At 52.7% G+C, this 20,901-nt stretch overlaps 1 protein-coding gene across 2 annotated transcripts in view; it reads right to left on the reverse strand.

Annotated features, from left to right (window-relative positions):
* Nucleotides 1-6,297: 6,297 nt before the first annotated feature.
* The window catches only part of CREB3L1 (cAMP responsive element binding protein 3 like 1), a 46,731-nt gene continuing 32,127 nt past the window's right edge, over nucleotides 6,298-20,901 (reverse strand). Inside the window, exons 5-12 of one of the 2 annotated variants that reach the window (XM_072866262.1) lie at nucleotides 20,007-20,164; nucleotides 19,244-19,393; nucleotides 18,362-18,420; nucleotides 16,392-16,460; nucleotides 13,896-13,995; nucleotides 9,713-9,833; nucleotides 9,010-9,256; nucleotides 6,298-8,609 (exon numbers count right to left, since the gene is read on the reverse strand). In XM_072866262.1, the coding sequence (XP_072722363.1) occupies nucleotides 8,573-8,609; nucleotides 9,010-9,256; nucleotides 9,713-9,833; nucleotides 13,896-13,995; nucleotides 16,392-16,460; nucleotides 18,362-18,420; nucleotides 19,244-19,393; nucleotides 20,007-20,164 (941 nt within the window). In that variant the 3' untranslated portion in view covers nucleotides 6,298-8,572. Of the gene's footprint in view, nucleotides 8,610-9,009; nucleotides 9,257-9,712; nucleotides 9,834-13,895; nucleotides 13,996-16,391; nucleotides 16,461-18,361; nucleotides 18,421-19,243; nucleotides 19,394-20,006; nucleotides 20,168-20,901 lie in introns of both variants that reach the window. The other variant, XM_072866261.1, reaches the window with a different exon arrangement.

Consider the following 20,901-nt stretch of genomic DNA (forward strand, 5'->3'; position numbering starts at 1 on the left):
TGTTATCAGAACTCCCTTGTGTCCAATGCGCTGAACAGCGATAAGCTGGCGCTGCAGAGAAAGAGGGAAACGTCCAGCCCACGGCCCCCGTGCCAGAGTTCGTGGGAGGCTGTTGGGCACGGACTGCCTAGAGAGTGGCCTGGGGGGCATCACAGCCCTGGGACGGGAAAGGGCAGTTGGGTAGAAGGAAAAATAAGGGGGCCCGCGAGGGTGACAAGGGGACTGCCACTGGGGAGGGGGCTGTTGCATGGCGGGGGAGGGAAGGGGCTAACCTGTCCCCTTGTCCCTGTGCTCGGAAGGTTTCTGGTGGGAAGGCACCAGTGGCCGCTGGGAAGAGCCTGACTCACGGGAGGCAGATGCCCCCAGGACACGGCACTCCTCTGCCCCAGCCCAGCCCCAGTGCTCCGGGACCCAGGAGCTCCTACCTGTAGGAGACCTGCTTTCTGATGGCCAAGTGCAGGAACTGCTCCTCCACCTCCGCCACCACCACCGCCCCTCTCATCTCCTCCCAAGCTGGATCCACGCCGTGGAGGCCCGAGCGTTGTGCTCGCCCGGTGCTCTCTGCCTCTGCCGCTCCCAGGAGGCTTGCCGTGGCCTCCCTGGCCGCCTTGCCGTCGCCCCTGGCTGGGGTGAAGTCTCTCCAGCTCGTGGGACCTTCAGCCATGCTGGGGTGAGGTGCCTCTCCAGGCGGGGAGTCCTGCTCTGTCCCCACAGACCTCTCGGGCAGCTCGGTCCAGCCCTGCAGTGTCCCACGTTGCTGCTCCACTTCGCCTCCCCAGCGATCTCAGTGAGGCTTAACTACCTGGAGGAGCATGAGCATGGAGAAAAAGCAGTGTCCAACTTTTTGCAGTGGTATTTAGCAGCCTCTTGATAGCGGTTTGGGTAGCTCAGGCGCTGCAGCTCAGCCTCCTTCTGTCTCCGCTGCCCTGCCACGGCAAAGCGGAGGAACAGCTGACGGAAACCCAGAGACGTTGGTGCTGCTCCTCGGAGGAGCTGGCACTGTGAGGGCAGTGGGGAGGGAGTGGGAAACACGACACTCCCCGGAGAAAGGGTCTTAGGAGAGAGCACATCCAGGGATGGCGATGCTCCCAGCAGGCAAAGGAGAGCCCCCGGTGCCTTCTGTGAGGTTCCCCTGGGGCCAGGCACGTCCCTTGGCGTCTCCAGCAGCAGCAGCTGAGTGGGAGAGGCAGGCAGAGGTAGGCAGCGAGGAAGGTGCCTGTGCACCGATCCTGCAGCAGCCCTCAAAAAGACAAAGCAGAAAGAGAGCGTGAGTGTGTGCGTGGGGAGGGGGGCTGCGGAGAGCTGCGCCGAACGTGGCAGCCTGGTGTCACCTTAGAGACACTCAGAAAGTGGCACTTAACCCTTCAGAGGCCGGAGAGGCAGAGGAGGGTGGCAACTCAGCTGCCCCTTGCTGCTCGCAGCCCAGCTGGCATCTGCCTGCCTGCAAGGGCTGCTCAGGGAGCTGGGTCTCAGCTGCTCATCTCAACCAGACGCGCAGTCACGTAAAGTCAGACAGCCTGGAAAACTGTGTGACAGCAGCCCCAACAGAGCAAAGTACCTGCTGCTCTGGCTGACCGTCCAACACGGATGAGATCTGTTCGGGGATGGGGTCCCCAGCTTTGGGCAGTGGTACCCAAGGAGAGGTATGGCTGTAGTGTGGCTTCCCTCCTCCCAGCAGGCTCACTCAGCTCCTTGCCACTTGGGAGACCACGTTATCCCTGCTTTTTACTAATTCAAGGCATTTTTTTCTCCGATCCTGGCATCCAGAGGTAGAAAGGCTCTTCTGTCTTCTGCCCACATCCATCAGGAGAGTTGCATCATCTGTCTGTCCTGGGCTGGGACTGGACTTTGTGGCCCCAGTCCCAGCTCTGGCCTGCCTCAGCCTTGCCCATGCTGGTGCTGCAGATGCCAGATGGGGTGAGAGATCCCCACAAAGCTCCCATGTGTATCTGGATGCTTGTTTTGGGTTTGTTCTGCTACAGATTCACACGCTGAGGCTTTACCTGCCGGGCACTGGGAAATTTGAGGTTCAGGTCTGTAAGAGCCACCCACTGCATCAGTTGCCCATGGCAAGGTCCTACAGTCATGTATTACATCAAGAACACGTTGCCGTCACCCCTAATCCCAGTGTCTTCTCATGAAGGGCTGGCATGATGGGAGCTGGAACGTGTCCTCATCCTGCTCTGACTGTTTTATCACCTTGGGAGTCATCAGGAGCAGCTCATCCCTCTTGCCAGCATTCCCCATCACCTCCATGCGACCCTGTGGCAGCTCTGCTGCAGGGTGCTGTGGCAGGGCACATTCCCGTGCCACTCCTGACCCCAACCTGGGAAGCAGCAGCGGCTGGAGAAGGGCTGTGCCTTTCCCTGTGAACCACAGCCCACCGGCACCTCCAGTTCAAGTTACCGAACCTTCGTCTGGCCCTAAATGTCACGATGACATCTCCCCGCCCTGTCCTGCGCCTGCCAGGGGATTTGTGCTTCCCAGGGGCACGGCAGCCCCCGAGCCCACTCCTCCACACAGTCGTGACTTGCAGGGAGCCCCGCACCCTCCTTGCTGCGTGACTCAGCCCCTCCAGCCCCCACAGGGGTTTTGTTCCCCTTGAAAGCCGGAGTGCTGCTGGGCGAGCCCTCCCCAACAGGCAGACCTGGCCCCGGGGAAGCCGCTTCATCCTCACTTGCTGGGACTGAGACCTGCCCGGGAGCTTGCCAGTGCTCCCCACACCGATGCACGGCCCTGCTCCACGTCCTCCTGCCACCCACGGGCACCATGGAGGTTGGGAGCAGGCTGTGGGAAGGGAGAAGCAGCAGGTACCTGGCTGGTGCAGAGGGACCTGTGGCACCTTGCTGCTTCTCACCACTCACTGGGCGATGCCTCTCTGCCTGCCCCGGGGCTCACCCTGGCCTGGGGGTGCCCCCCCGTTGGCCACGTGCTATGAGAGCCACCTTTGCTCGCACTGGCCAGCTGGGCTCCCAGGGCAGGGCAGAGCGGGGCTGCCCAGAGGAGATACGGGGAATGGCAGGATGCAGGTCCACTCGCGCTCCCAGGAGATTTTGGCAAACGTCTGTCTTGTCCCTGATGGTTAAAGGAGTCAGTGGCCGCCATGCTGAGAAAGGGGATGGCCAGGCTGGAGTGGATGTGAGTTGGAGGCTGGGGGAGCACGGGGTGCAGGAAGGAGGAAAGAGCCACCTGGGGGGGTTTCTCACTGATGGCTGCATAGGTGCCATAGGAAAGGAGCTTCAGGGAGGGAAGCAGAGGCCCTAATTGCAGGAAACCTCCGAGAGCCAGGCAGAGCAGAGCCCCGGGGTCTCAGTGCCTCTGGTCAAGGCAGAGAGAGGGGCAGGACAGTGGGTGCCTCCTGCCTTCCCACAGGGGCTGATCCTGCGCTACAGAAAGCCTCTCTGGGGGGAGGAGCAGCCAGCATAGGATTTTGCCCCTTTCTACCCGTGTGCCAAACTGTACAGCTGTCACACAGGCAGTGCATCCAGATACCGTGTGTCTGCGGAAGAGGAGACATCATGGGGTACGCCTGCATGAGGGCAGGTAAAGGATTGCTCAGGCTTCTGCATCTCTCCCTGCCCACCTGTCTCTGCAGGATGTGTCATGTGTCTGTCACTAATGGGGTCACCCTTCCCTTGGAGGATGCCATCAGAGCTCCCTGAGGACCTGGGAAGAGCAGGCAGACGCTGGCTGGGGACAGCACGGCTGGGTAGTGGGGTTGGGTCAGTCCTGTCCTCCTGACAGCCAAGGCACCCTTCAGCTGAGCCCGGTCACCTGCTTACCTGGGGCACAGGCAGGAGAGGGCCTCTCCTGTGCCCTGGGTAGGGATTTCCTTCTGCGTGGGCACGCAGGATGGCGCAAGGGCAGCTCGGTGTTGCCATACAGACCCTGTCCTCCCTTTTGCAGTCACGGGCAGGGCACGGGCTTTCTGGGAAGCAGCATTTCTAGTGAGTAAAGCTCTGGGAGGGTACAGTCTCCTTTCCTGGGCACAAGAAGAGGAATCTCCATGCTGTTCACCCATAGGCCCCGTTTCAGCCACCAGGTTAGAAAATCAACATGGATTTGTTGAGGCTGAGGCGGGCTGGGTCAGGGTCCGGTCAGGTGCCATCGCTATTAACAAGCCCTCAGCACCTGGGGGGTGTCAGGAGGTGTGACTGCCCCATTTGTCCCCAGAAGGTGTCCAAAAGCCTGGGCCCCTTGTCAGGCAGCAGGACTGAAGCCTGCCGATCCTGTGATGGATCCGTGTGAGAACTGCTAACACAGTCCCAAATGGTGACAGCAAGAGGGACCATGCCAGCCTCGGAGACCGGGGATGCTCTCCTGAGAGCCCGAATAGCACATGTCCTTCTGTAACAAACCCAATGTACCTGCCAGGCTGCTGCCACGCACCGCCAGCGGCCCGCTTGGCAGCGGCGAGCTGCAAAAGCCAATTCTTTTCTCTTTTTTTTTCAAGTTGGCCTGGTAACAGAGAACAGTTGGGAATAATTTGTCTCTGAAAAACGAAGCCTGTGTTCTGTTAGCGTTCTTTTGTTCAGGGCTTGTACGTATCGACAGTGCAGAGGCTTGTTAGAAATGTGACCCTAAATGGGCAAAAGCCCGGCTTGGCATGGCAGAGCTTGGCTGGGGGCATTTGGAGCAGATCCAGTGAAACTGAGTGAGGCTGAAGGTGACTTGTAAAGAAGGTGCCCTCTTACTTTGCTAATTCTCTCATTCTGCTCTAATTAGTCACTGTAGCCAAACTGGTAGGTGTGATTGGCTGGCTGCGTTTCGGGACGCATAGCGGGGTCAAAAGATCCTGTGCCTGTTTTGAGCAGCTCAGAGTTATTCGGTAGACTGCAGGTTTAGGAGGATTTGTCAAGATGAAGGGAAATTTGCTCCTGACGGACGGGGTTCTGGTTGCTCCAGCCGCATCAGTGTTAAAGGAGCCAAAGCCTGAGAAACTGTCCTTTTAAGAGCTCCCCTCTTGCACCCGTTTCCCTTGACATTTTGCATGAAGGGCACAGGCCAGAATCGCCCTGGAAGGCAATGCCCGAAGAGCTGGGTGATGTTGCACGGGGGCAAGCAAGGCAGGAGCCCTTTCCCTGGATGAAATCTGGTGGGAGCGGGGAGAAGACTGGTCGCACGGTGGGGGAAGGTGCATCACACTGACGCAGGGGTAGGAGGCTGCTTTTGGACAAGGTGCCGCAGGGAAAATGTCAGACTTAAAACTAGTTCTGGCCCAGGACACAAACTGCAGAGCAACGTCAGGCATTTCCTTGCATCCGTGGGTGTGCATAGGGGAAGGGAGCTCTGCAGGGGTCTGTAAAACCCACATCAGACTAACCTGCCATGGATCCCACATTAAACCCCCTCTTGGCAGTACAGTCCCAGCCAAGAAAAGAGAGCTCCTCTCTCTCCCAGCCACTGTTCAATGGCCAGTCCTGTCACAACAGGGTGGCAAGAGCTCAGTGCTTTACTCCTCTCCACAAAGAAATCGTAATCTGCAGAAAGAGATTTTTGCAAGAACTGAGCCTCATATCCTCCTCCTGTGGCAAAGACAGAGCCCTGCTGTACCAGCCCAGCCAGAGGCAGGAGACAGAGTCACCTTTTAGTATCTCTGAGAGGGGCTCCTGCTTGGGCTGCCTTCCAGCCGTGGAGGGCCTCATTGCAAGAAGGAGTTGTTTTGATGGCCAAATTCTAACGAACCCACTTGGAGCTTTCTAGAAAATGAAGATTCGTCTTCTAGTCCCCCTGATGCCTTGTATTTCACACAAAATCAGGACAAAACCTATCAGTTTTCGCAGATGTAAATGGACTATCAGGGGTACAGGCTGACAGACAGCCAGGTCCCAAGTCGTTACTGATCTGAGTGCAGCTGCTCTGCTTTTACAGTTAACTGAAAATTTAAGTATTTTTTCAGAAGGGATGGGACCAGAGCCATGGTGCTACTGGCATTGTCTTTGTTGTACAGACCCCTGCACAGCCCCTTCATCAGAGGAGCTCATTGCACCTCATAAACTTTCTTCCATGATCTTCCTCTTTCTGAGAGGATGATGTTAGCAGTATTTCAGAGGGGGAGAAGAAACTGAGGCAGAACAGTTCTGACTTGTTCAGAACTGCAAAAGAAATCACAGTGCTGCTGGAAATAAAACATGCAAGTTTGCTTCTAGCCCCTAACACCGAGCACGAGGTCCCAGCACTGAACCAATTCTGCACACAGCCAGGGAACGGGACGGTCAGGCAGCAGGAGGTGAGGAGCTGTGCGTGTGGGCTGGCATGACAACCATGCCTCAATGAAAGGACCTGTCAACCCAGGGCTGATGCTGCATCTTTTTATTTTATTTTTATTTTGCTTCACTAAGCAAATGCAGAGCAAGTGATACGAAGAGGGGAAAAGGTGGCTTAAAAAAAAAAAAAACCCAAACAAAAAAAACAAACAGGAGGGAGGAGGCAGCTGCTGGAGTATAAGGGGAAAGTGAGCTGCTAACAAGAAAGAAGTTCATAGATGCCAAGCCCGCACTAATTCTTAATAAAATACAATACTGAAAATAGGATCTGAGAGTCTCCAAAATACAATATCTTAAGGGATCGGCAATAATACAAAATAAGGTTCATTATGTACAAACGAGTTCTGCTCTTGGTCTCTGTACAACGGTGGGAGTGGGAGGCACGGGGACATGCTCAGTGGAAGGGTCGGGGTGGAGGAGGGCGTGCTTGGACCCGGCAGTGGTTCTTTGTGCTGGGGTGGAGGCAGAGGACGGGGAATGCAGTGGTATCGGGTGACCAGTGGGTCCTGTGTGAACCTCGAGAAGAGCAGAGCTATGCTGAAGGCATTCCTCTTCCTCACCCCACTGGCCACGCATGTATGGTTGCAGCTAGCTGTGTCCAAATTTGTCCTAAATGGCTTCAGGGGGCAAAACCAGTTTTCAAAAGGGAGAAAAGAGGGATGTGAGGGCCCTTCCCTCACTTCTCCCAGTCCTTGAGCAAGAGCCATCCCATCCTTCCTCTCCAGGGACCCCCCTCCACTCCCAGCCTGGGGGGAGAGGAGAGGCTGGGGCAGTGCAGGGTGAGTCCAGGGTGCTCTAAGAGAAACAAGCCAAAGAGGAGCCTGCTGTGAGACCTGGCAGAGCGCGCAGGGACTCCCATGTACAAACACGGGGCAACCTGCCACACCCCAGATCTCCGACACTCATGTCCCACATTGTCCTTCCATCAAATGGCAGCTGAGGGAATGGAGCGAGGAGACACTCGAGCCTTTCAGCAGGGCTTTTGCCAGGGAGGAAGAAGGGTCAGAAATGGGTGTCTGGGTGCTGAAGAGGATGGCATAGGCTTGAGATGAGGTTATTTCAGCACCAAACTTCGCAAGTCTGGCCTGAAGGGTGGTATGGCAAGAGTTTGCTACCTTTGGTACTAGCACTTAGAAGGAAGAGGTCTAAAACAGTCTTTGGTGACCCTGGCCAATTCCAACATGCCACCTCTTTTCTGACAGACGTACCTGTCACCAGAGATGCCAGTATGTCCTCAGTGGCTTTCACAACACTGCTGTGCACAAGGAGGATGAGAGTGGAACGATGGCTATCCGACAGCCCTCCAGTGGGCTGCAGAGCTCTCCTTGGTGGTTCCTAGAAAGACCCCATTTGGCATGAAGCAGAATTGGGGATGGAGAGCTGGGATGGGGATCAGGTTATGGGAGTGGGTTTCTCTCACCTACTCTCAAAGGAGGAGGCCTGCAGAACGGAAAGTGAGAAGGCCACTGACCTGGTTAACGCTGCACTATAGGGCCCAAGCTGGGAACAGAAAGGGAAATACCACCCCTGCCAAAGCAAGGGTGCCGAGGGTGGGGGGAAGTGGGTTGTGGGGGAAAATTGTTCTCTATTTCAGAGCTCTGGTTGCCCAGAAGCTGCTGGCTAATTTTTACGGTGGTTTATCTGTCTGGGATCTGTCTCCCCCACTCCGTTTGTGTGCAGATCTTTGCAGATAGTTGGCGTGGAAGTTATGTAGGCATGTCCATCAAGAGAAAACTAGAGCAAGGAAGAACTAGGTTTTCTCTCAACGGAAGCAGAAATATACTAACAGATGGAGGGGAAGGAATGAGCTCAAACTCTCCAGAGCCATCTCTCCAGCACCAGCATCACCCACTCCTAAGCCCCCCAGGCAGGACAGTAAATCCAGCACTCTCTCTCTCCTTCAGGTGCATCTGATGTAGCCAAGGGGTACAGCCTGGGGACAGCCCCCTTGGTCTGGAAGCTTTGGGGAGTGAGCTGAATAGTTTGAGGGCTTCCCCTGGTCTCCCTCCACTCCAAGGTGAGCTCACACCCATAGGGTAGTGCTCATTTAAGCAGGAGGTAAGGCCAGGAGAAGAGGGCATCGCAGGGCTTTGCCAGCTGGTTCTGGCAGTCCCGCGACTCCCCTCAGAGAGATCAGTACTAACGGGAGGGGGGGGGAGGGGGGGAATGGGGAAGGGGAGGAGCTGAACCCAAGGCCAGTTTAGGAGTGTCTGAATGCAGCGTCCTCTCCCACCAAGTCCCCTCAGTTGCTCAGTGAGGAGGGAATCCTGCAATCAGACGGATGAGGCCTTGAGGTCCAGCAGCTGCTACAAGTATTCAGCTGTTTCACTGGAGCTTGTCTCCCTGAGGAAAAGAAAAGACAAGGCGTCAGTCAAGGTTCATTGCAGCCTCCTATGCAAATTCACCTCTGTGTGTGCCCAGCTGGTTTGCTCTGACCAGGATGGAGCCCTTCCCCAGGGCACTGAATGACCAGCAAGCCTGGGACCACCTGATTCATCCAGTCCTCCTCAGCTCTATGCTAGTGGGACACTGCTTTATGGAGTCCCAAACTTTTGCTCTAGAAAATAAACTTGGCCTTACGCCCCCTGCCAGCATTGGCCTCCTCCAGCCACTGCTCTTTAGCTACTTGCCTGTCCCAGGCAGCTCAGCTGTCCTTAGCTTGCAACAGAGGGGACATGCCTGCTGCTCACTCCCAGACACCATGCCGTGTTTTGGGGCTCGGAGGGTGGCCCCACCTGCTTACCTCTCATGGAATTGCTCTTTGAGGTGGGTGAGAGTTGGGTCAGTTCGGTTCCGGTCAGGACCCTCCAGCTGGGATTTGCTCAGATATTTGGCTGTCTCATGTGTCCTGGCCAGATGAGGCCTTGCCTCCTCAGACTGCCCTTTTTCGGCCTCCCACCCCTCAGGATGGTCCATGGTTAGGAAGGAGCTATAGCTCTCTTCTAAGGAGCCAGCACCCTCATCATAGAAAAGGAGGCTCCGTGACTGAACTGGAAAAAAGGAGAGCATTGGTTAACAATGAGGACAAGGTCTCTTGCAATGGATGTGGGTCACAGTGGTGGTTTCAGCACATGCTCACCCAGCTATGGCCTTGCCCATGTGTAACTGTGCAGGAGGCCTGCTCTGCAGGATACCCACCTCCCTGCAGCTTCAGGAGGCAAATGCCCCCCTGGACACACAGCCTCTTCAGAAGACAGTCAATCCCTCCCTGGGACTTTGACACTTGTCATGTTTTGGGACAATGGTTAGCAGAGAACGACAACAGGCCCAAACAAGGTGCTGTTATCAGAGTTTGTACCACTGACGGGCTAGGAATCTCCCCTCACGAGAGCCCCAGCATATGGGGTAGGCACTGAGGGGAGGACGCTACCCCTGAACCAGGAGTGTCGAGAGAAGACCTGGAAATGGTTTGACAGGGTGAAATGGAGGAACTACGTTAGACTCACTCTTACTAGTTGTGTAAATGTCTGGTGCTGGTGTTGCTTTCACTGTCTGTGATGCTGAAGAGAACTCAGGGAGACAGGGCATCAGGGATCCCAGGATCAGAACGAAGCAGAGTGCCAGCACCTAGAGAGGAGATCAGCACAGAGTTAGTGCCGCTAGCCATGAGCAAACACTCTCCCCGTAGCACACAAACATGAGGCTGTGTGAGAACATGTGGTCAGGCTGACAACTGGGTTGCTGTGGTCCCCCAGGGAGGGAAAGGGCTTGCTCTGCTAATCTCTGCTGCAAATCTAAGAAGGGAAGTCAGAAGCTTCCTCGTGTTGCTTTATTTGAAGTATTTCTGGTTCAATGGTGAGAACTCGCCCATCCAGTTGATGAGAGATGGTGGAAGGCATAGTTGGGAACAAGTTGAGAACGAGGGAGACTCAACAGAAGAGATGAACTCTGCCATGACCAAAGAGAACCTGGCCATTGGCTTAGTAGGAGCTGTAGCGGGCTGTAAGAAAACAAGCTCACTGGGAGAAATCTGTGAGGTACCACAGCACATAGCAAGGTGAAGCTACTGTCCATGTGAGGACAGAAATGACAGCAGAACTGCAGCTGCCTAATACCTGATAGCAAGGATGGAGTGTCCAAGGAAAGGGTTAAATTTATGCTTGACGTGCACGTATGCAGGACCATGTGTCCGTACCTTCTGCTGTCAGGCAGACCAGTCAGAGCTACTGGGCAGGGATAAAAGGAGAGAGGCAGATGAAAGCTCCCTGGAAATCCCCCTCTGGTAGGTCTGCACCTGTCTGTAAATTCTGCCATAACAGTAAAGCTTCAGAGTGAGAGGCCAGTGCTGATGGTAAGGGACTCTACAGAGTTTAGGGAACTAGCAGTACAAAGAGGGGACACATGGGAAACTATACCGAGCCAAATCCTTATTATCTGAATACCCATGTGCCATGGGTGGTATATAACTAGCTGCCACCAGCTCGGTGCTCAGACTGCACACGTCAAAGAGGCAATGCATCTGTTGGCGATTTCTACTACCTATGTATAAACTAGCTAAGTTTGACCTGTGGGACACTTGTGGGGACAGCCAGCAATTGCTTGACTGCTTTTCAGAATAGCCACCTATTTTGGAATAGCCATACCCAAGTAACACACAGAAGCTGGTACATCAAGGTAATTGTGACCAGCAGTGGATTCCAGGAGATGGGGAAGATCAAATAATAGCACAGGGATACTACGCTATGTAAAGAGGGATTTTAATTGTCTAGACTCTTCACAGCTAGTTTTAAAGTAAGGAAATTAAATGTGGACAGCATAGACACTGTCTAAGCCCATCACATCAGGCACACAAGGCATTTAAAACCCTTATTCCACAAAACCAGGGGAAAACATAAATTCTGAATAGATGTTGCTTGGAATTATCACAGCCAAACACACAACTTCCAGAAAGGGGAGCCAGCCCTGTGAAGCCTGTTCTTCTCTTCTAAAACAAAACAGGCTTTATGGGCTGGGAAAGAGCAGTATACTTAACATCTTGCTTTAACATGGCTTTCAACTGGGGCTTTGCAAACCAGCATTGTTTTTACTCTGTTTTGTTTCAGGTTAACTCTGATACTCTGACTCGGTTCCAGTTCAAACTCTGTAACACTTCATAACAATAACTCTCGGTTTGACTCTGAGTACCATTCATCTTGCAGCTTTTGACCATCTCACCATTTTGACCTCTTAAAAAGTGAGGGAAACTAAGCTAGAGGAAGCTACTGCAAAACCAGTTGGAAAGGTGGAGGCAAAATTAATCAAAAAAAGACATCCTGAGAGCGTAGTTATCAAATAGTTCACTGTCAAACTGGGAGAAAATACCAGATGGAGTAGCAGAGAGATCCGTTATGGCTCTGGCAAGATTCAACATTTTTAAGCTTGAGTTGGATGATGGACTGTATCAAATCTGCAGGTGGGAGAGACTACAAGCAGACTGGCTTTTGGTCAGGATTCAAATTCAGAATGATCTTGACCATGGGGAGAAGTGGTCCAAGAGAACAGCGGGCAGATCAATACAGACAAATGCTGAGACCTGCTGAGACTAACAGAGGAAATGCGTCAGCGACTACATGGCCAGGCAGCTGTTCTACAGAAGAGGATCTGGGAGTTAAAATGGAGCACAAGGTGGGCACAAGTTGGTGTCACTTTGCAAAGGGCAAATCTCAGCCCGGGCAGTATGAACAGGCTTTCTGGCTGGCTGGCTGGCTCTGTACTGGCCTTCAGGTGGAACACTGTGTCCAGCTTTGGGCCCCGTACTTCCAAAAAGATGCAGGGCAATTGGAGAAAGTCTGGAAGAGAGCTCTGGGAACAAGCAGTGATTCAGTAACTCAGCCTACAAGGGAAGACTGAAGAAATCGTGATGATTTAGCAGAGAAGACTGAAGGGAGTTGCTCAAAAACAATAGTTTTCAAATATGTAAAATGCAGCTGCACAAAGGGAGGGCAAACTGATCTTGCTTACAGTGGGCAGAAGAAGTTGTAATAGGCTTAAGCTGTTGCAAGGAAGATTGAGATGAGATAGCAAGAAAGCTTTATCTGGGAAAGATAACAAAGTACTGGAATGGTTTGCCTGAGGAGGCTGAGGACTGCTCATCATTGGAGGCCTTCAAGAATGGGCTGGACAAATATCCAGCAGGAATGACACAGGGCTAAAAAAGAAGGGTACTCTGCTCCACTCCCATGCTGCAAGGCACGATGGTTCTACATATCTGTTGTGATAAGGAGTGTTGTATTTGAAAATGGAAAATGGGAACTCGGACGCCTATGAGAGGAACTGGCCAAAGATAGAAAAGCAAATTACAAATTCTTGAAATGCTTCAAAGCTAGGAAGCCTGAGAGAGTTGGTGTGTGGGCTGGGATGCTGTGGAATGAAGGGAGCAGCAAGGAGAGATAAGACATTGTTGGGAAGCTACATTAGGTATTTTATCAGCATATAGCAAAGGGGATCTCTGGAAGGCACCTCTCCTGGACTTTCATTCCAGGTAGTAGCGATGAAGAATTGCTGGAGTCAGGGGTGCTCTGATGAGCTGCTGCATTAAGGAGCAATGAGTCACTGGGCCCAGCTGGGTCACACCCGAAAGTGTGGAAAGAATTTGGGAATGAAGCCACAGAGCAGCCAACAGAAAAGACAGTCAGTCATTAAAATCTGGTCTGACATGGGAGCAGCAAAGAGTAGCAAAAGTTTGAGCAGATTTTGAAAGGAGAAAGTGCTGGCAATTACAGAGCAGGGGCTCTGGAACCAAGGAAACTGAACCAAGAGCGAAAAACAACCCCTCAGGACACTGAGGGTGCTGAGAAAGTGGGGCAAGCACCTCATCATCTGTTTGTATTTCATGACTGTTAACAGTACAGAAGTGATAACTAGATATAGATAAGTAACTTTGACAAATTTGTCTCAAGCAGCTACTACGACAATCCTGCAAAGACATCAGAGGGTTGAAGGTTATATTTTTATCATGGATCAGAAAATTCCCCCCTTGCAAAAAAATGAGATTAAGAATATGCAATTGACTCTATTTATGGCCACACACTGGCATGCCCCAAAGCTCCACAGTGAAGCCAATATTGCTTAACCATGATCCTCCACTATGAGAAATGAGAGGCAAACGGGGATTACTAAAACCAACAGAAAACCCTGAATCATTTTGGTTAGTCAAAAGGGCAAATGAAGAGAATTCCAGCTGGACTTAACAAAGCCCAATGTGCTTGCCTATAGCAAGAACAGATGCCACTTCTTGCTGATAAACACAAGGTAATGCCCACTGGGAGGAATTCTTGAACTGTTCATCTGCCCTGCTGAGTTAAACATTAAGCGTTACCAACTCAGCAAAAGAAAACTCTACCCATTACGATGGAAGATAATTGAAGATTTTTGCTGAATGTCCGATAGCTAATGAAAAGCAAAGTGCTGTTTTGCCCAAAGAACAAGACAGTGAAAATGCAGGAATTATTCTAATGCTGTTGCATGAACAACTGACACTACCGATGTATGTATGACACAGGGACCAGTTCTGGTGACTCTAACACAAAAGGAGAGAGCAGATGTAACTGGCAACACAGCCGGGCAGCAGGGAAGAGGGCAGAGACAGGCAATTGACAAAGCTGTCTGGGGAAGCATAGCCAATAAGGAAGATGCAAATGAAGCTCATACCATTAGGCAGGTCCCAGTCTGCGTGGAAGCCATTTTGTAAGGTCTGGAGACTTTCCCAGCTACCAGAGCCTGCAGCTTCTGTAACTGCTGGAGCAGAGTCCTAGGACAGGAAACAACCCAAATCAAAACTTGATAAGGAGGTAACAGCCAGTAAGTGATGCAAGAATACCACTACCCCTTTCATATTTTACCTTGCCTTTCCCTTCTTGTGAAAACAAGTATCTCCCTCTTGCTGTATCTTGCCCAAGTTCTCTGACCAAACAGGCTTGGGAAGCACGAAACAAAAAAGGGTGAGTTTGAGATACAAAGTGTGCAGGAACTGTGGGAGGTACAGCCCCAAGGTGCCATTATGCTGTGGTAACCCCCTGCAGCACCTTCCCTCAGTCTCCTCACAGGTAGATCCACCACAACCTTCACTGCAACTACCCACCATTATGAACATCCCACTCCTTTAGGAGTCCTGGGTGCCTCAAAGCCCAGCCAGTCATCTCTCAAAGCAATGGAGAGGTGGGCTACCATGAAAACCAAGCTCTGGGACAGAGGCTGAACTTTGTAGTCAGGTCAGACATTGAGCACAGGCCCACCTGCTCCCACTTTACTCAGAGACACACACTCTGTAGCTTGACCTGTGCCCCGAACCATATGGTGGAAAGAGAAACTTCAGCTTCTTCAGTCTTGGCAAACTCTGCAGAGGGATGTGGGCAAAGCCAAATCTTGAGTTCAGCAATTAATTCAACTCTGTCTGCCCCAGCTGGAACACGTGCTAAGGTCTCTCTGCCCCATTTAACTGAACACAGGCATTGGCACACATAAGCACAGAACAGTGGTAGGTGTGTTACTAAGAGCCACCGAACCCTTCACTGGGCTGGTGAAGAAATCTGCGATGAGGGAAACTACAGAGCACACAGTTCCCAAGGGCTGCAAATTACTGAAATGCAAACTACTGAGTGCTTCCCCCTGGGAGCACTGACTGTTTTACACAAATATGTTTGAGCTTTTATAAAAGGCCAGGTCCTGGAGCCAGGAGATTGCAGGAGAATCCCAGCTTTATCTCTTTCCAAATCCTCTTCTGCTCCTTGTACACGTGGAGAGAAGCACAGAGTGTCCCACTGGCAGTGCTCAAAAACCAAACCCAATTAGAAAGAACACAATGTCTATTTTGAAAAAAAAATCTCCTGGCTTTTAGGCAAATCTCCTGATTTTGCAGGGTGGGGTTTATGCTTTTTCAGCAGCAGGGTCTGCCTGCACTCCCAGCAAGGCCGGGCAGCAGGCTGTGCCCCGTGGATGAGAGCAGCCGGGCAGCCGTGTCTCCGGCAGATGGGAGGCTCTGGCCACTCACACACCTCAGCCAGACCATGCCTGACAGTCCCTGGTCCCGGCACCAGTGGCTGGCCTGGAAGCCAGGGCCACACCACCTGTGTCATGGATGGGAGGAAGGAGTGCAGCAGAGCCTCAAGGAGTACTCCACAAGCTGTAGTGGTAGCAGAGGGGTGAATGAGGGGACTGGCTCTCTGGCTGAGGTTCTCCCCTTCAGTTCGAGGTGGGGGTGATAGAAATGGGGCTATAGAAACGAGCTTCCCCCTCAACAGCCCTGCAGCTGACCCTGCCCTTGCTCACACCTATTGCACCCAGTAAGAGGGAGCAGAGCTGGGCCCTCTTCCAGCTCCTGCTGCCCATCCCCACTGCAGGGATGGGAGTCTTCATTATTTGCTTCCAAGGAAGCAAATTCCCCTGGTGATCAGTCAGCCAGCTCTGCGTATTAGGAGCACAAGCGCTCACCAGATTCTTGGGCGAGGGAGCCAGGGGCCTGCTTTGGGGCTGTGGGAGCAGCTTGCTTCTTTCAGGTGGGCAGCAGCAGCAGCAGATAGGAGGGAGATCCTTCAGGCTTGCTTTGCAAGGGGAAGAGGCAGGGCAAAGGCTGGGGTACCACGAGCACAGGGAGTTGCCCTGGATTTGGTGGGAGCTGGTATTCCTACCTTTATTAGAGGCATGGGCTTCCCCTGTATTCACCAAGTCTGTTCAACTCTTTCTCAAGAGAAACCTGAAACAGCCACATTATGCCCAGGCCTTCTATTCCTCCCAAGAGCCCAAGAGCAGAAACAGTGGTTCTGAGAGGCTGGTGTGAGGGGCCTCCCTCAGTGCAGCTGCCCTAGAGACAGCCAGAGGCCTGGAGGGCAATGGGGACAGCAGCATGAGCCCAAAGGGCTGCAGGGAGAAGGAGGAAGAGATGCGAGAAACACGCCTTCCCCCTCTCCCTCCCCTCGCTGTGGTGCAGCCTGGCTGTCCCAACACAAACATTCCAGGCTCGCTAACCAAACCCAGCTGCCTCGCTGCTGCCACGGGCCAAAAACCAGCACCTCGCCGAGCAGCGCCTATCCCGCCAGGAGCTGGGGGAGCCTGCCTTTCTCTTCTCTCCCCCCTGCCCCAGCGCTGCCCTGGCTTCCCTTCCTGCCCACACCGCCCTACCCACAGAGGGTCAGGTCTAGCCCCTCTTACCTGTTTGCATTTTCTAAGGTCTCCACTTTTTTCCAGAGTTCATTGTTTTCTGTTGTGTATGTCTCAACCCTATGGGAATAAAACCCATAGCTGGTTAGTTACAAAGGCCAGACAGACAAAGCAAATGTAGTCCTCGCCTCTCTTGGGATGTGGAGGCTCAGTGGCCCCATCCATCACCTGCAGATACGGCCCTGGAGCCAGATGTCCCTCACCCATCTACCTGCAGCCAGCCCCAAGGGACCAGGGTTGAGATTGCAGGTGAACAGTTATGTGTGACATTTCCCAGTTCAGGCCTTCCCAAGGCCTGGGAGAGCCAGTAGCACCTGGTTACAGGCAGGTCAAGTCAGGACAGACCCAAAGTTATGCAGGCATTTCCATCACTTCCAAACCCCCCTAAGGAGCATGGAGAAGGAACAGGGGGACAAATTCAAACCTCTCCCACTCCGACTGAGAACCTGCCCTGGCTGTGCGCCTTGCATATGAAAACCAGGCAGTTCTGTGCAAATGCTGGGCCAGCTCCGACTGCAGGCACTTGAGGGCAGCAGAGAACCTGCAGGCTCCCTCCCACCGCTTCGGAAGGGAAAGTGGTTAGGCTGCACTTGGGACGAGGGAAGGGGAATGTCTCCAGGCCCGGCGGAAGGCAGGCCAGGGACACAGCCTGATTCTCCTGGAGGTTTCCAGCACAGCCTCCGAACCAGGCGTTCCATGTAAAAACTGGGCTTGCAACAAAGGTGTCAAACTGAATGGTGAAGGGCCCAAGTACCGGTTTTGACAAACTATCTCTTACAGAAAGCCAAGTTGACCAAAGACTTGTTGCATTAAAAAAATTCACTGAATGCTGCTTTTGGTTCACATTTAAACCTGGCATTGTTTGAAAGCCATCTGTCACAGCAATACATTAGCGTAACAAACCGCTGAGTACGTACAGGCACCACAGCCACGTCTGGGGAAGAGGCCCCAGCACAGAAAGCCCTGGACCTGCCACTTGAGCGAGGCCAGCCAACTCCCCAGCCCCGGCTTGAAGGATCTGGGTGTCAATGTGGGACATTAGCTGGAGGTGATGTGCTCTGATGCCTGGATACACACATGCACGTCGAGGTGCTGCTTATGGAAGGGCATGAGAACTTGAATGTGCCTTGAGTAATCTGTTTTCGTTCAGCATTTCTACACACTTAGGGAACATAAACAAATAGCATCAGGGAGAAGAGTTAATTAAGGCTTGGTATGGGGTTGGTTTTTTCCATTTTGCTGATCTCAGGTGGTGTTAATAACAGGGAAGAAGATGGTATTTAAACAGAAATGTGAATTTGCACCTGGATCCCTGCCTTCTTCTTTGCCTGGGAATGCTCATCGGGGGCTCCTAGTACAGAGGGGATCACAGGATCAGGCCCTCAAGAGTTATTTTCTACCCTGTCAGTGTCATGTGATGTCACCTTAGGCTTATGCCTGCCATACATGCAGGACCTTAGGGTTGCAAGGAGAAAAACAAAGCTCATGCAGGGAACGGTGGAAAGGGAGGGAATGTGGAGAATAACTGTAGTACAAGGTTTTTCTTGCTATCAAATGCTTGTGTGTCCACCCTCATGGGAAGAGAGGGGGAAAAGCCATCGTCAGTGCCCTCAGAGGGCCTGCTGCTTATGGGACAGACAAAATAGAAGCAACTTCTAGTGGGGAAACATGATTCTTACCCAAAATCCCACCTTGTAGGCAGCCAAAATGGCCTGTGTTCTGCAGGGGACCAGCCAAACTAAGCAGTTGGAAACACAAGGTTTCTAGAGCAATCTTTATCCTGCAAGAGGATTTCTAGGAGGGAGGGGAGTAGGGGCAGGATCCCAAACCAAACTTCTGTGCAGCCAGCCTTGCAAGGAAATGTACTCTTTGAGCAATTCAGAGACAAAAGCACCAGAAAGGGGGGCTGTGCATGGACAGGGGTCCTTTTTCAAAGGTAAGACTGAGAAGAAGAAACTTACTTTTTCTCTAGACACTCCACATATTCTTTCTTCTTCCTGCGACTCTCCTGAGCAGAGATCTGTGAGGGGGGCAGCCATCAGAGAGGAGTCAGTATCATAAGCCTCTAGACATTTCTTTGTGGCTCCCTCATCTTGTCTGTTCCCTGCACACACAGCACCCTAAAGGTAAATGGGTAAGTTGCCTTCCAGTCTGCCATTCCTACTGGTCTCCAGGCCAAAACTGGGAGGGATGGATGCTGTAGGTATGCAGCCTTCCTTGGCCTGTAGGCCACAACCATTTGTTGCAGTATGCCTGACCCCCTCACTGCTGAGAGCATTTTTAGGGTTGCTTTGAACTCCTCTGACTCACATGGGTACGTGCTGTGGCCATCTGGGCAGATCCTACCCCAGACCACTTCTGAGTCACTGGGTGACTAACTCAGGGTCTCATCATTTCTCCCACGGGATGCTTTCTAATCACAGTTGAAAGTCTCACAGCCTCTGCCTGGCTAATGAGCTCTGTGCATCACTCGTCCTGCACCATGCAATGGCTCTTGTTTCCCTGCCCCCACAGCAAGGCCTGACCAGGCTGGTTTGTCTGATCCATGGTGCCTTAGCTTGTGGGCCCCATCCTAGGCCACACGCTCCCAGGAGCTGGGCTGGAAGCCACACTCCCCAGATATGGCTGCATGCACAGCATTCATGCAGAATGCCAAATTGCATTGAATGGTGCCCCATGGCACCATTTCTGCAGGCTGGGAGGCTCGTGCCAGTGCACCAAAGGCAGGATCCCACCTTTTCTGAGCTGCACTGCAGCTGAGGAGGCAAAGGTAACTATAGCATTGATCAGCTGAAGATGCTCTGGAATCATGGGAACTGCACAGTTACATTTTTTGCAGTCACCTTATTCTTGATTTTCCTCCTGACCCTCTTCAGTGCTTTCTCCTCTGCTTTGGTGAGGGGCAGCTTGGTAGGAATGGGGTAGCCCTCGGCAATCAAGGTGCGTTTCTCCTCTTCAGTCAAGAGCAGCGGGCCAGATGTCCCTTGTAACTTCTGAAACACACAGAGAGCAGCCATCAGCATCAGCAAGGAGTTCTATCCCAGTGATCCTCCTTAAAGCCTCGCAGAGCAGCTAGGGGCTCAGTACAAATAGGTGCAGGGCAGTGCTCTTTCCTGCTCTCAGCCTGATCCTGGGGGCACAGCTCGGCATCTGCCTTCCTCTTTTACTTGGGAGGGCATCTGCTCCTTCATGATGAGGCTGGCTACACACTTGCGCTGCAGGACCCTGCCAAAGAACTTTTGGGCGATGCTTAAAAAACAGTCTGGTTATGGGAATTCTCAGTTATTCCTTTCTCTTCCATTAATCTCCTCAGAAAGTCCTCCGGTGCATAGGCCACTTCCCAAAGTATGGGGTGAAAGACAGCACTTGCTAAAACAAAATAGCTGCTGGTAGGCATTGTGCAAGACGCATTGTGCCTCTCCTCACTCCTGTGGGCACCATCCTATCCCCACACCCCTATGCTAGGACATCACATTGCCTTGCCACAGCATTTCAGTTTGGAGACCTCAACAACGGCAGGATCCCCCACATGAGTCTCGGAAAGCCTCCAGCCCCCTCTGAGCACCAGGGAGCCCTGTGTCCCAGTGATATCCTGCGCCTCCTTACGTGTGGTGCTGTGAGGAGAGGTGAGGAGGAGATGGCAGTAGAAGAGCGAGCAGCGGGTCGGGCTGGGCTGGAGGGAGGCAGGGACCTGGGGCTCTGGGATCCATCGCTGTCACTGCCATGGCTGCTGGGTGGAGTTGGAGGCATCTGCACCAGGTCATCTACTGAGAAACAAGGAGATCAAGTCAATGGCTCTCAGGTCAGCCTGTTGGTATAGGCATAGGGCCCTGAGTAGCAACAGGACAACGCACTGCCATAACACAGGACTGAAAGGAGAGGGTGATGAGTCTCACAAGACGGGTGGGTCTGAGAACAAGGCTGGACTGAGCACTGCCCAAGACAGAGATGAGGCTGACCTCAAATGTGCTAAAGTAGGAACTGCAGGACTCGGAGAGCTGGCAGGGGCTTTGCCAAGACACTGAAGGTATTTACAAAGCAGTAAGGTACTCCGGTGTCAACCAAAATGGAGTACAAAGCCTGTGATGTTTTGCTCCATAGCCTGTTCACAAGTACAGGAAGCTCTGTAAGAGAAGAGCTCTTCCAAAAGCTCCACAGGGCTCACACACTTGCCAGCACACTTGATCCAAAGGCACTCCAGTCACTCAGTTGGTTGCCAAGCACTTGAAAACTGTCCCCACTTTGTACTGGAAAGCCCTGGGGGACTTAATGGAGGTGGGAATATGCCTAAGGAATGTCTCTCTGCAGCAGTGGGAGTTCCTATAGTGCTTTCATTTGTGCATCGGCAGATTTTCAGATGCTTGGGTTTCTTTCAAATTAAACTGGATCCTGAATTTCCTGACTTTCAGATGGTTGTTTTTGGATAACACTACAGTCCCTCTGAGGATTTTAAAGGCACTCTTGCATATTTCCAACTCTGAGGTAGCCTGTTTTGCCTGGG

Source organism: Ciconia boyciana, chromosome 6 (genome assembly GCF_034638445.1).
Source record: "Ciconia boyciana chromosome 6, ASM3463844v1, whole genome shotgun sequence".
Classification (NCBI taxonomy): Eukaryota; Metazoa; Chordata; class Aves; order Ciconiiformes; family Ciconiidae; genus Ciconia; species Ciconia boyciana.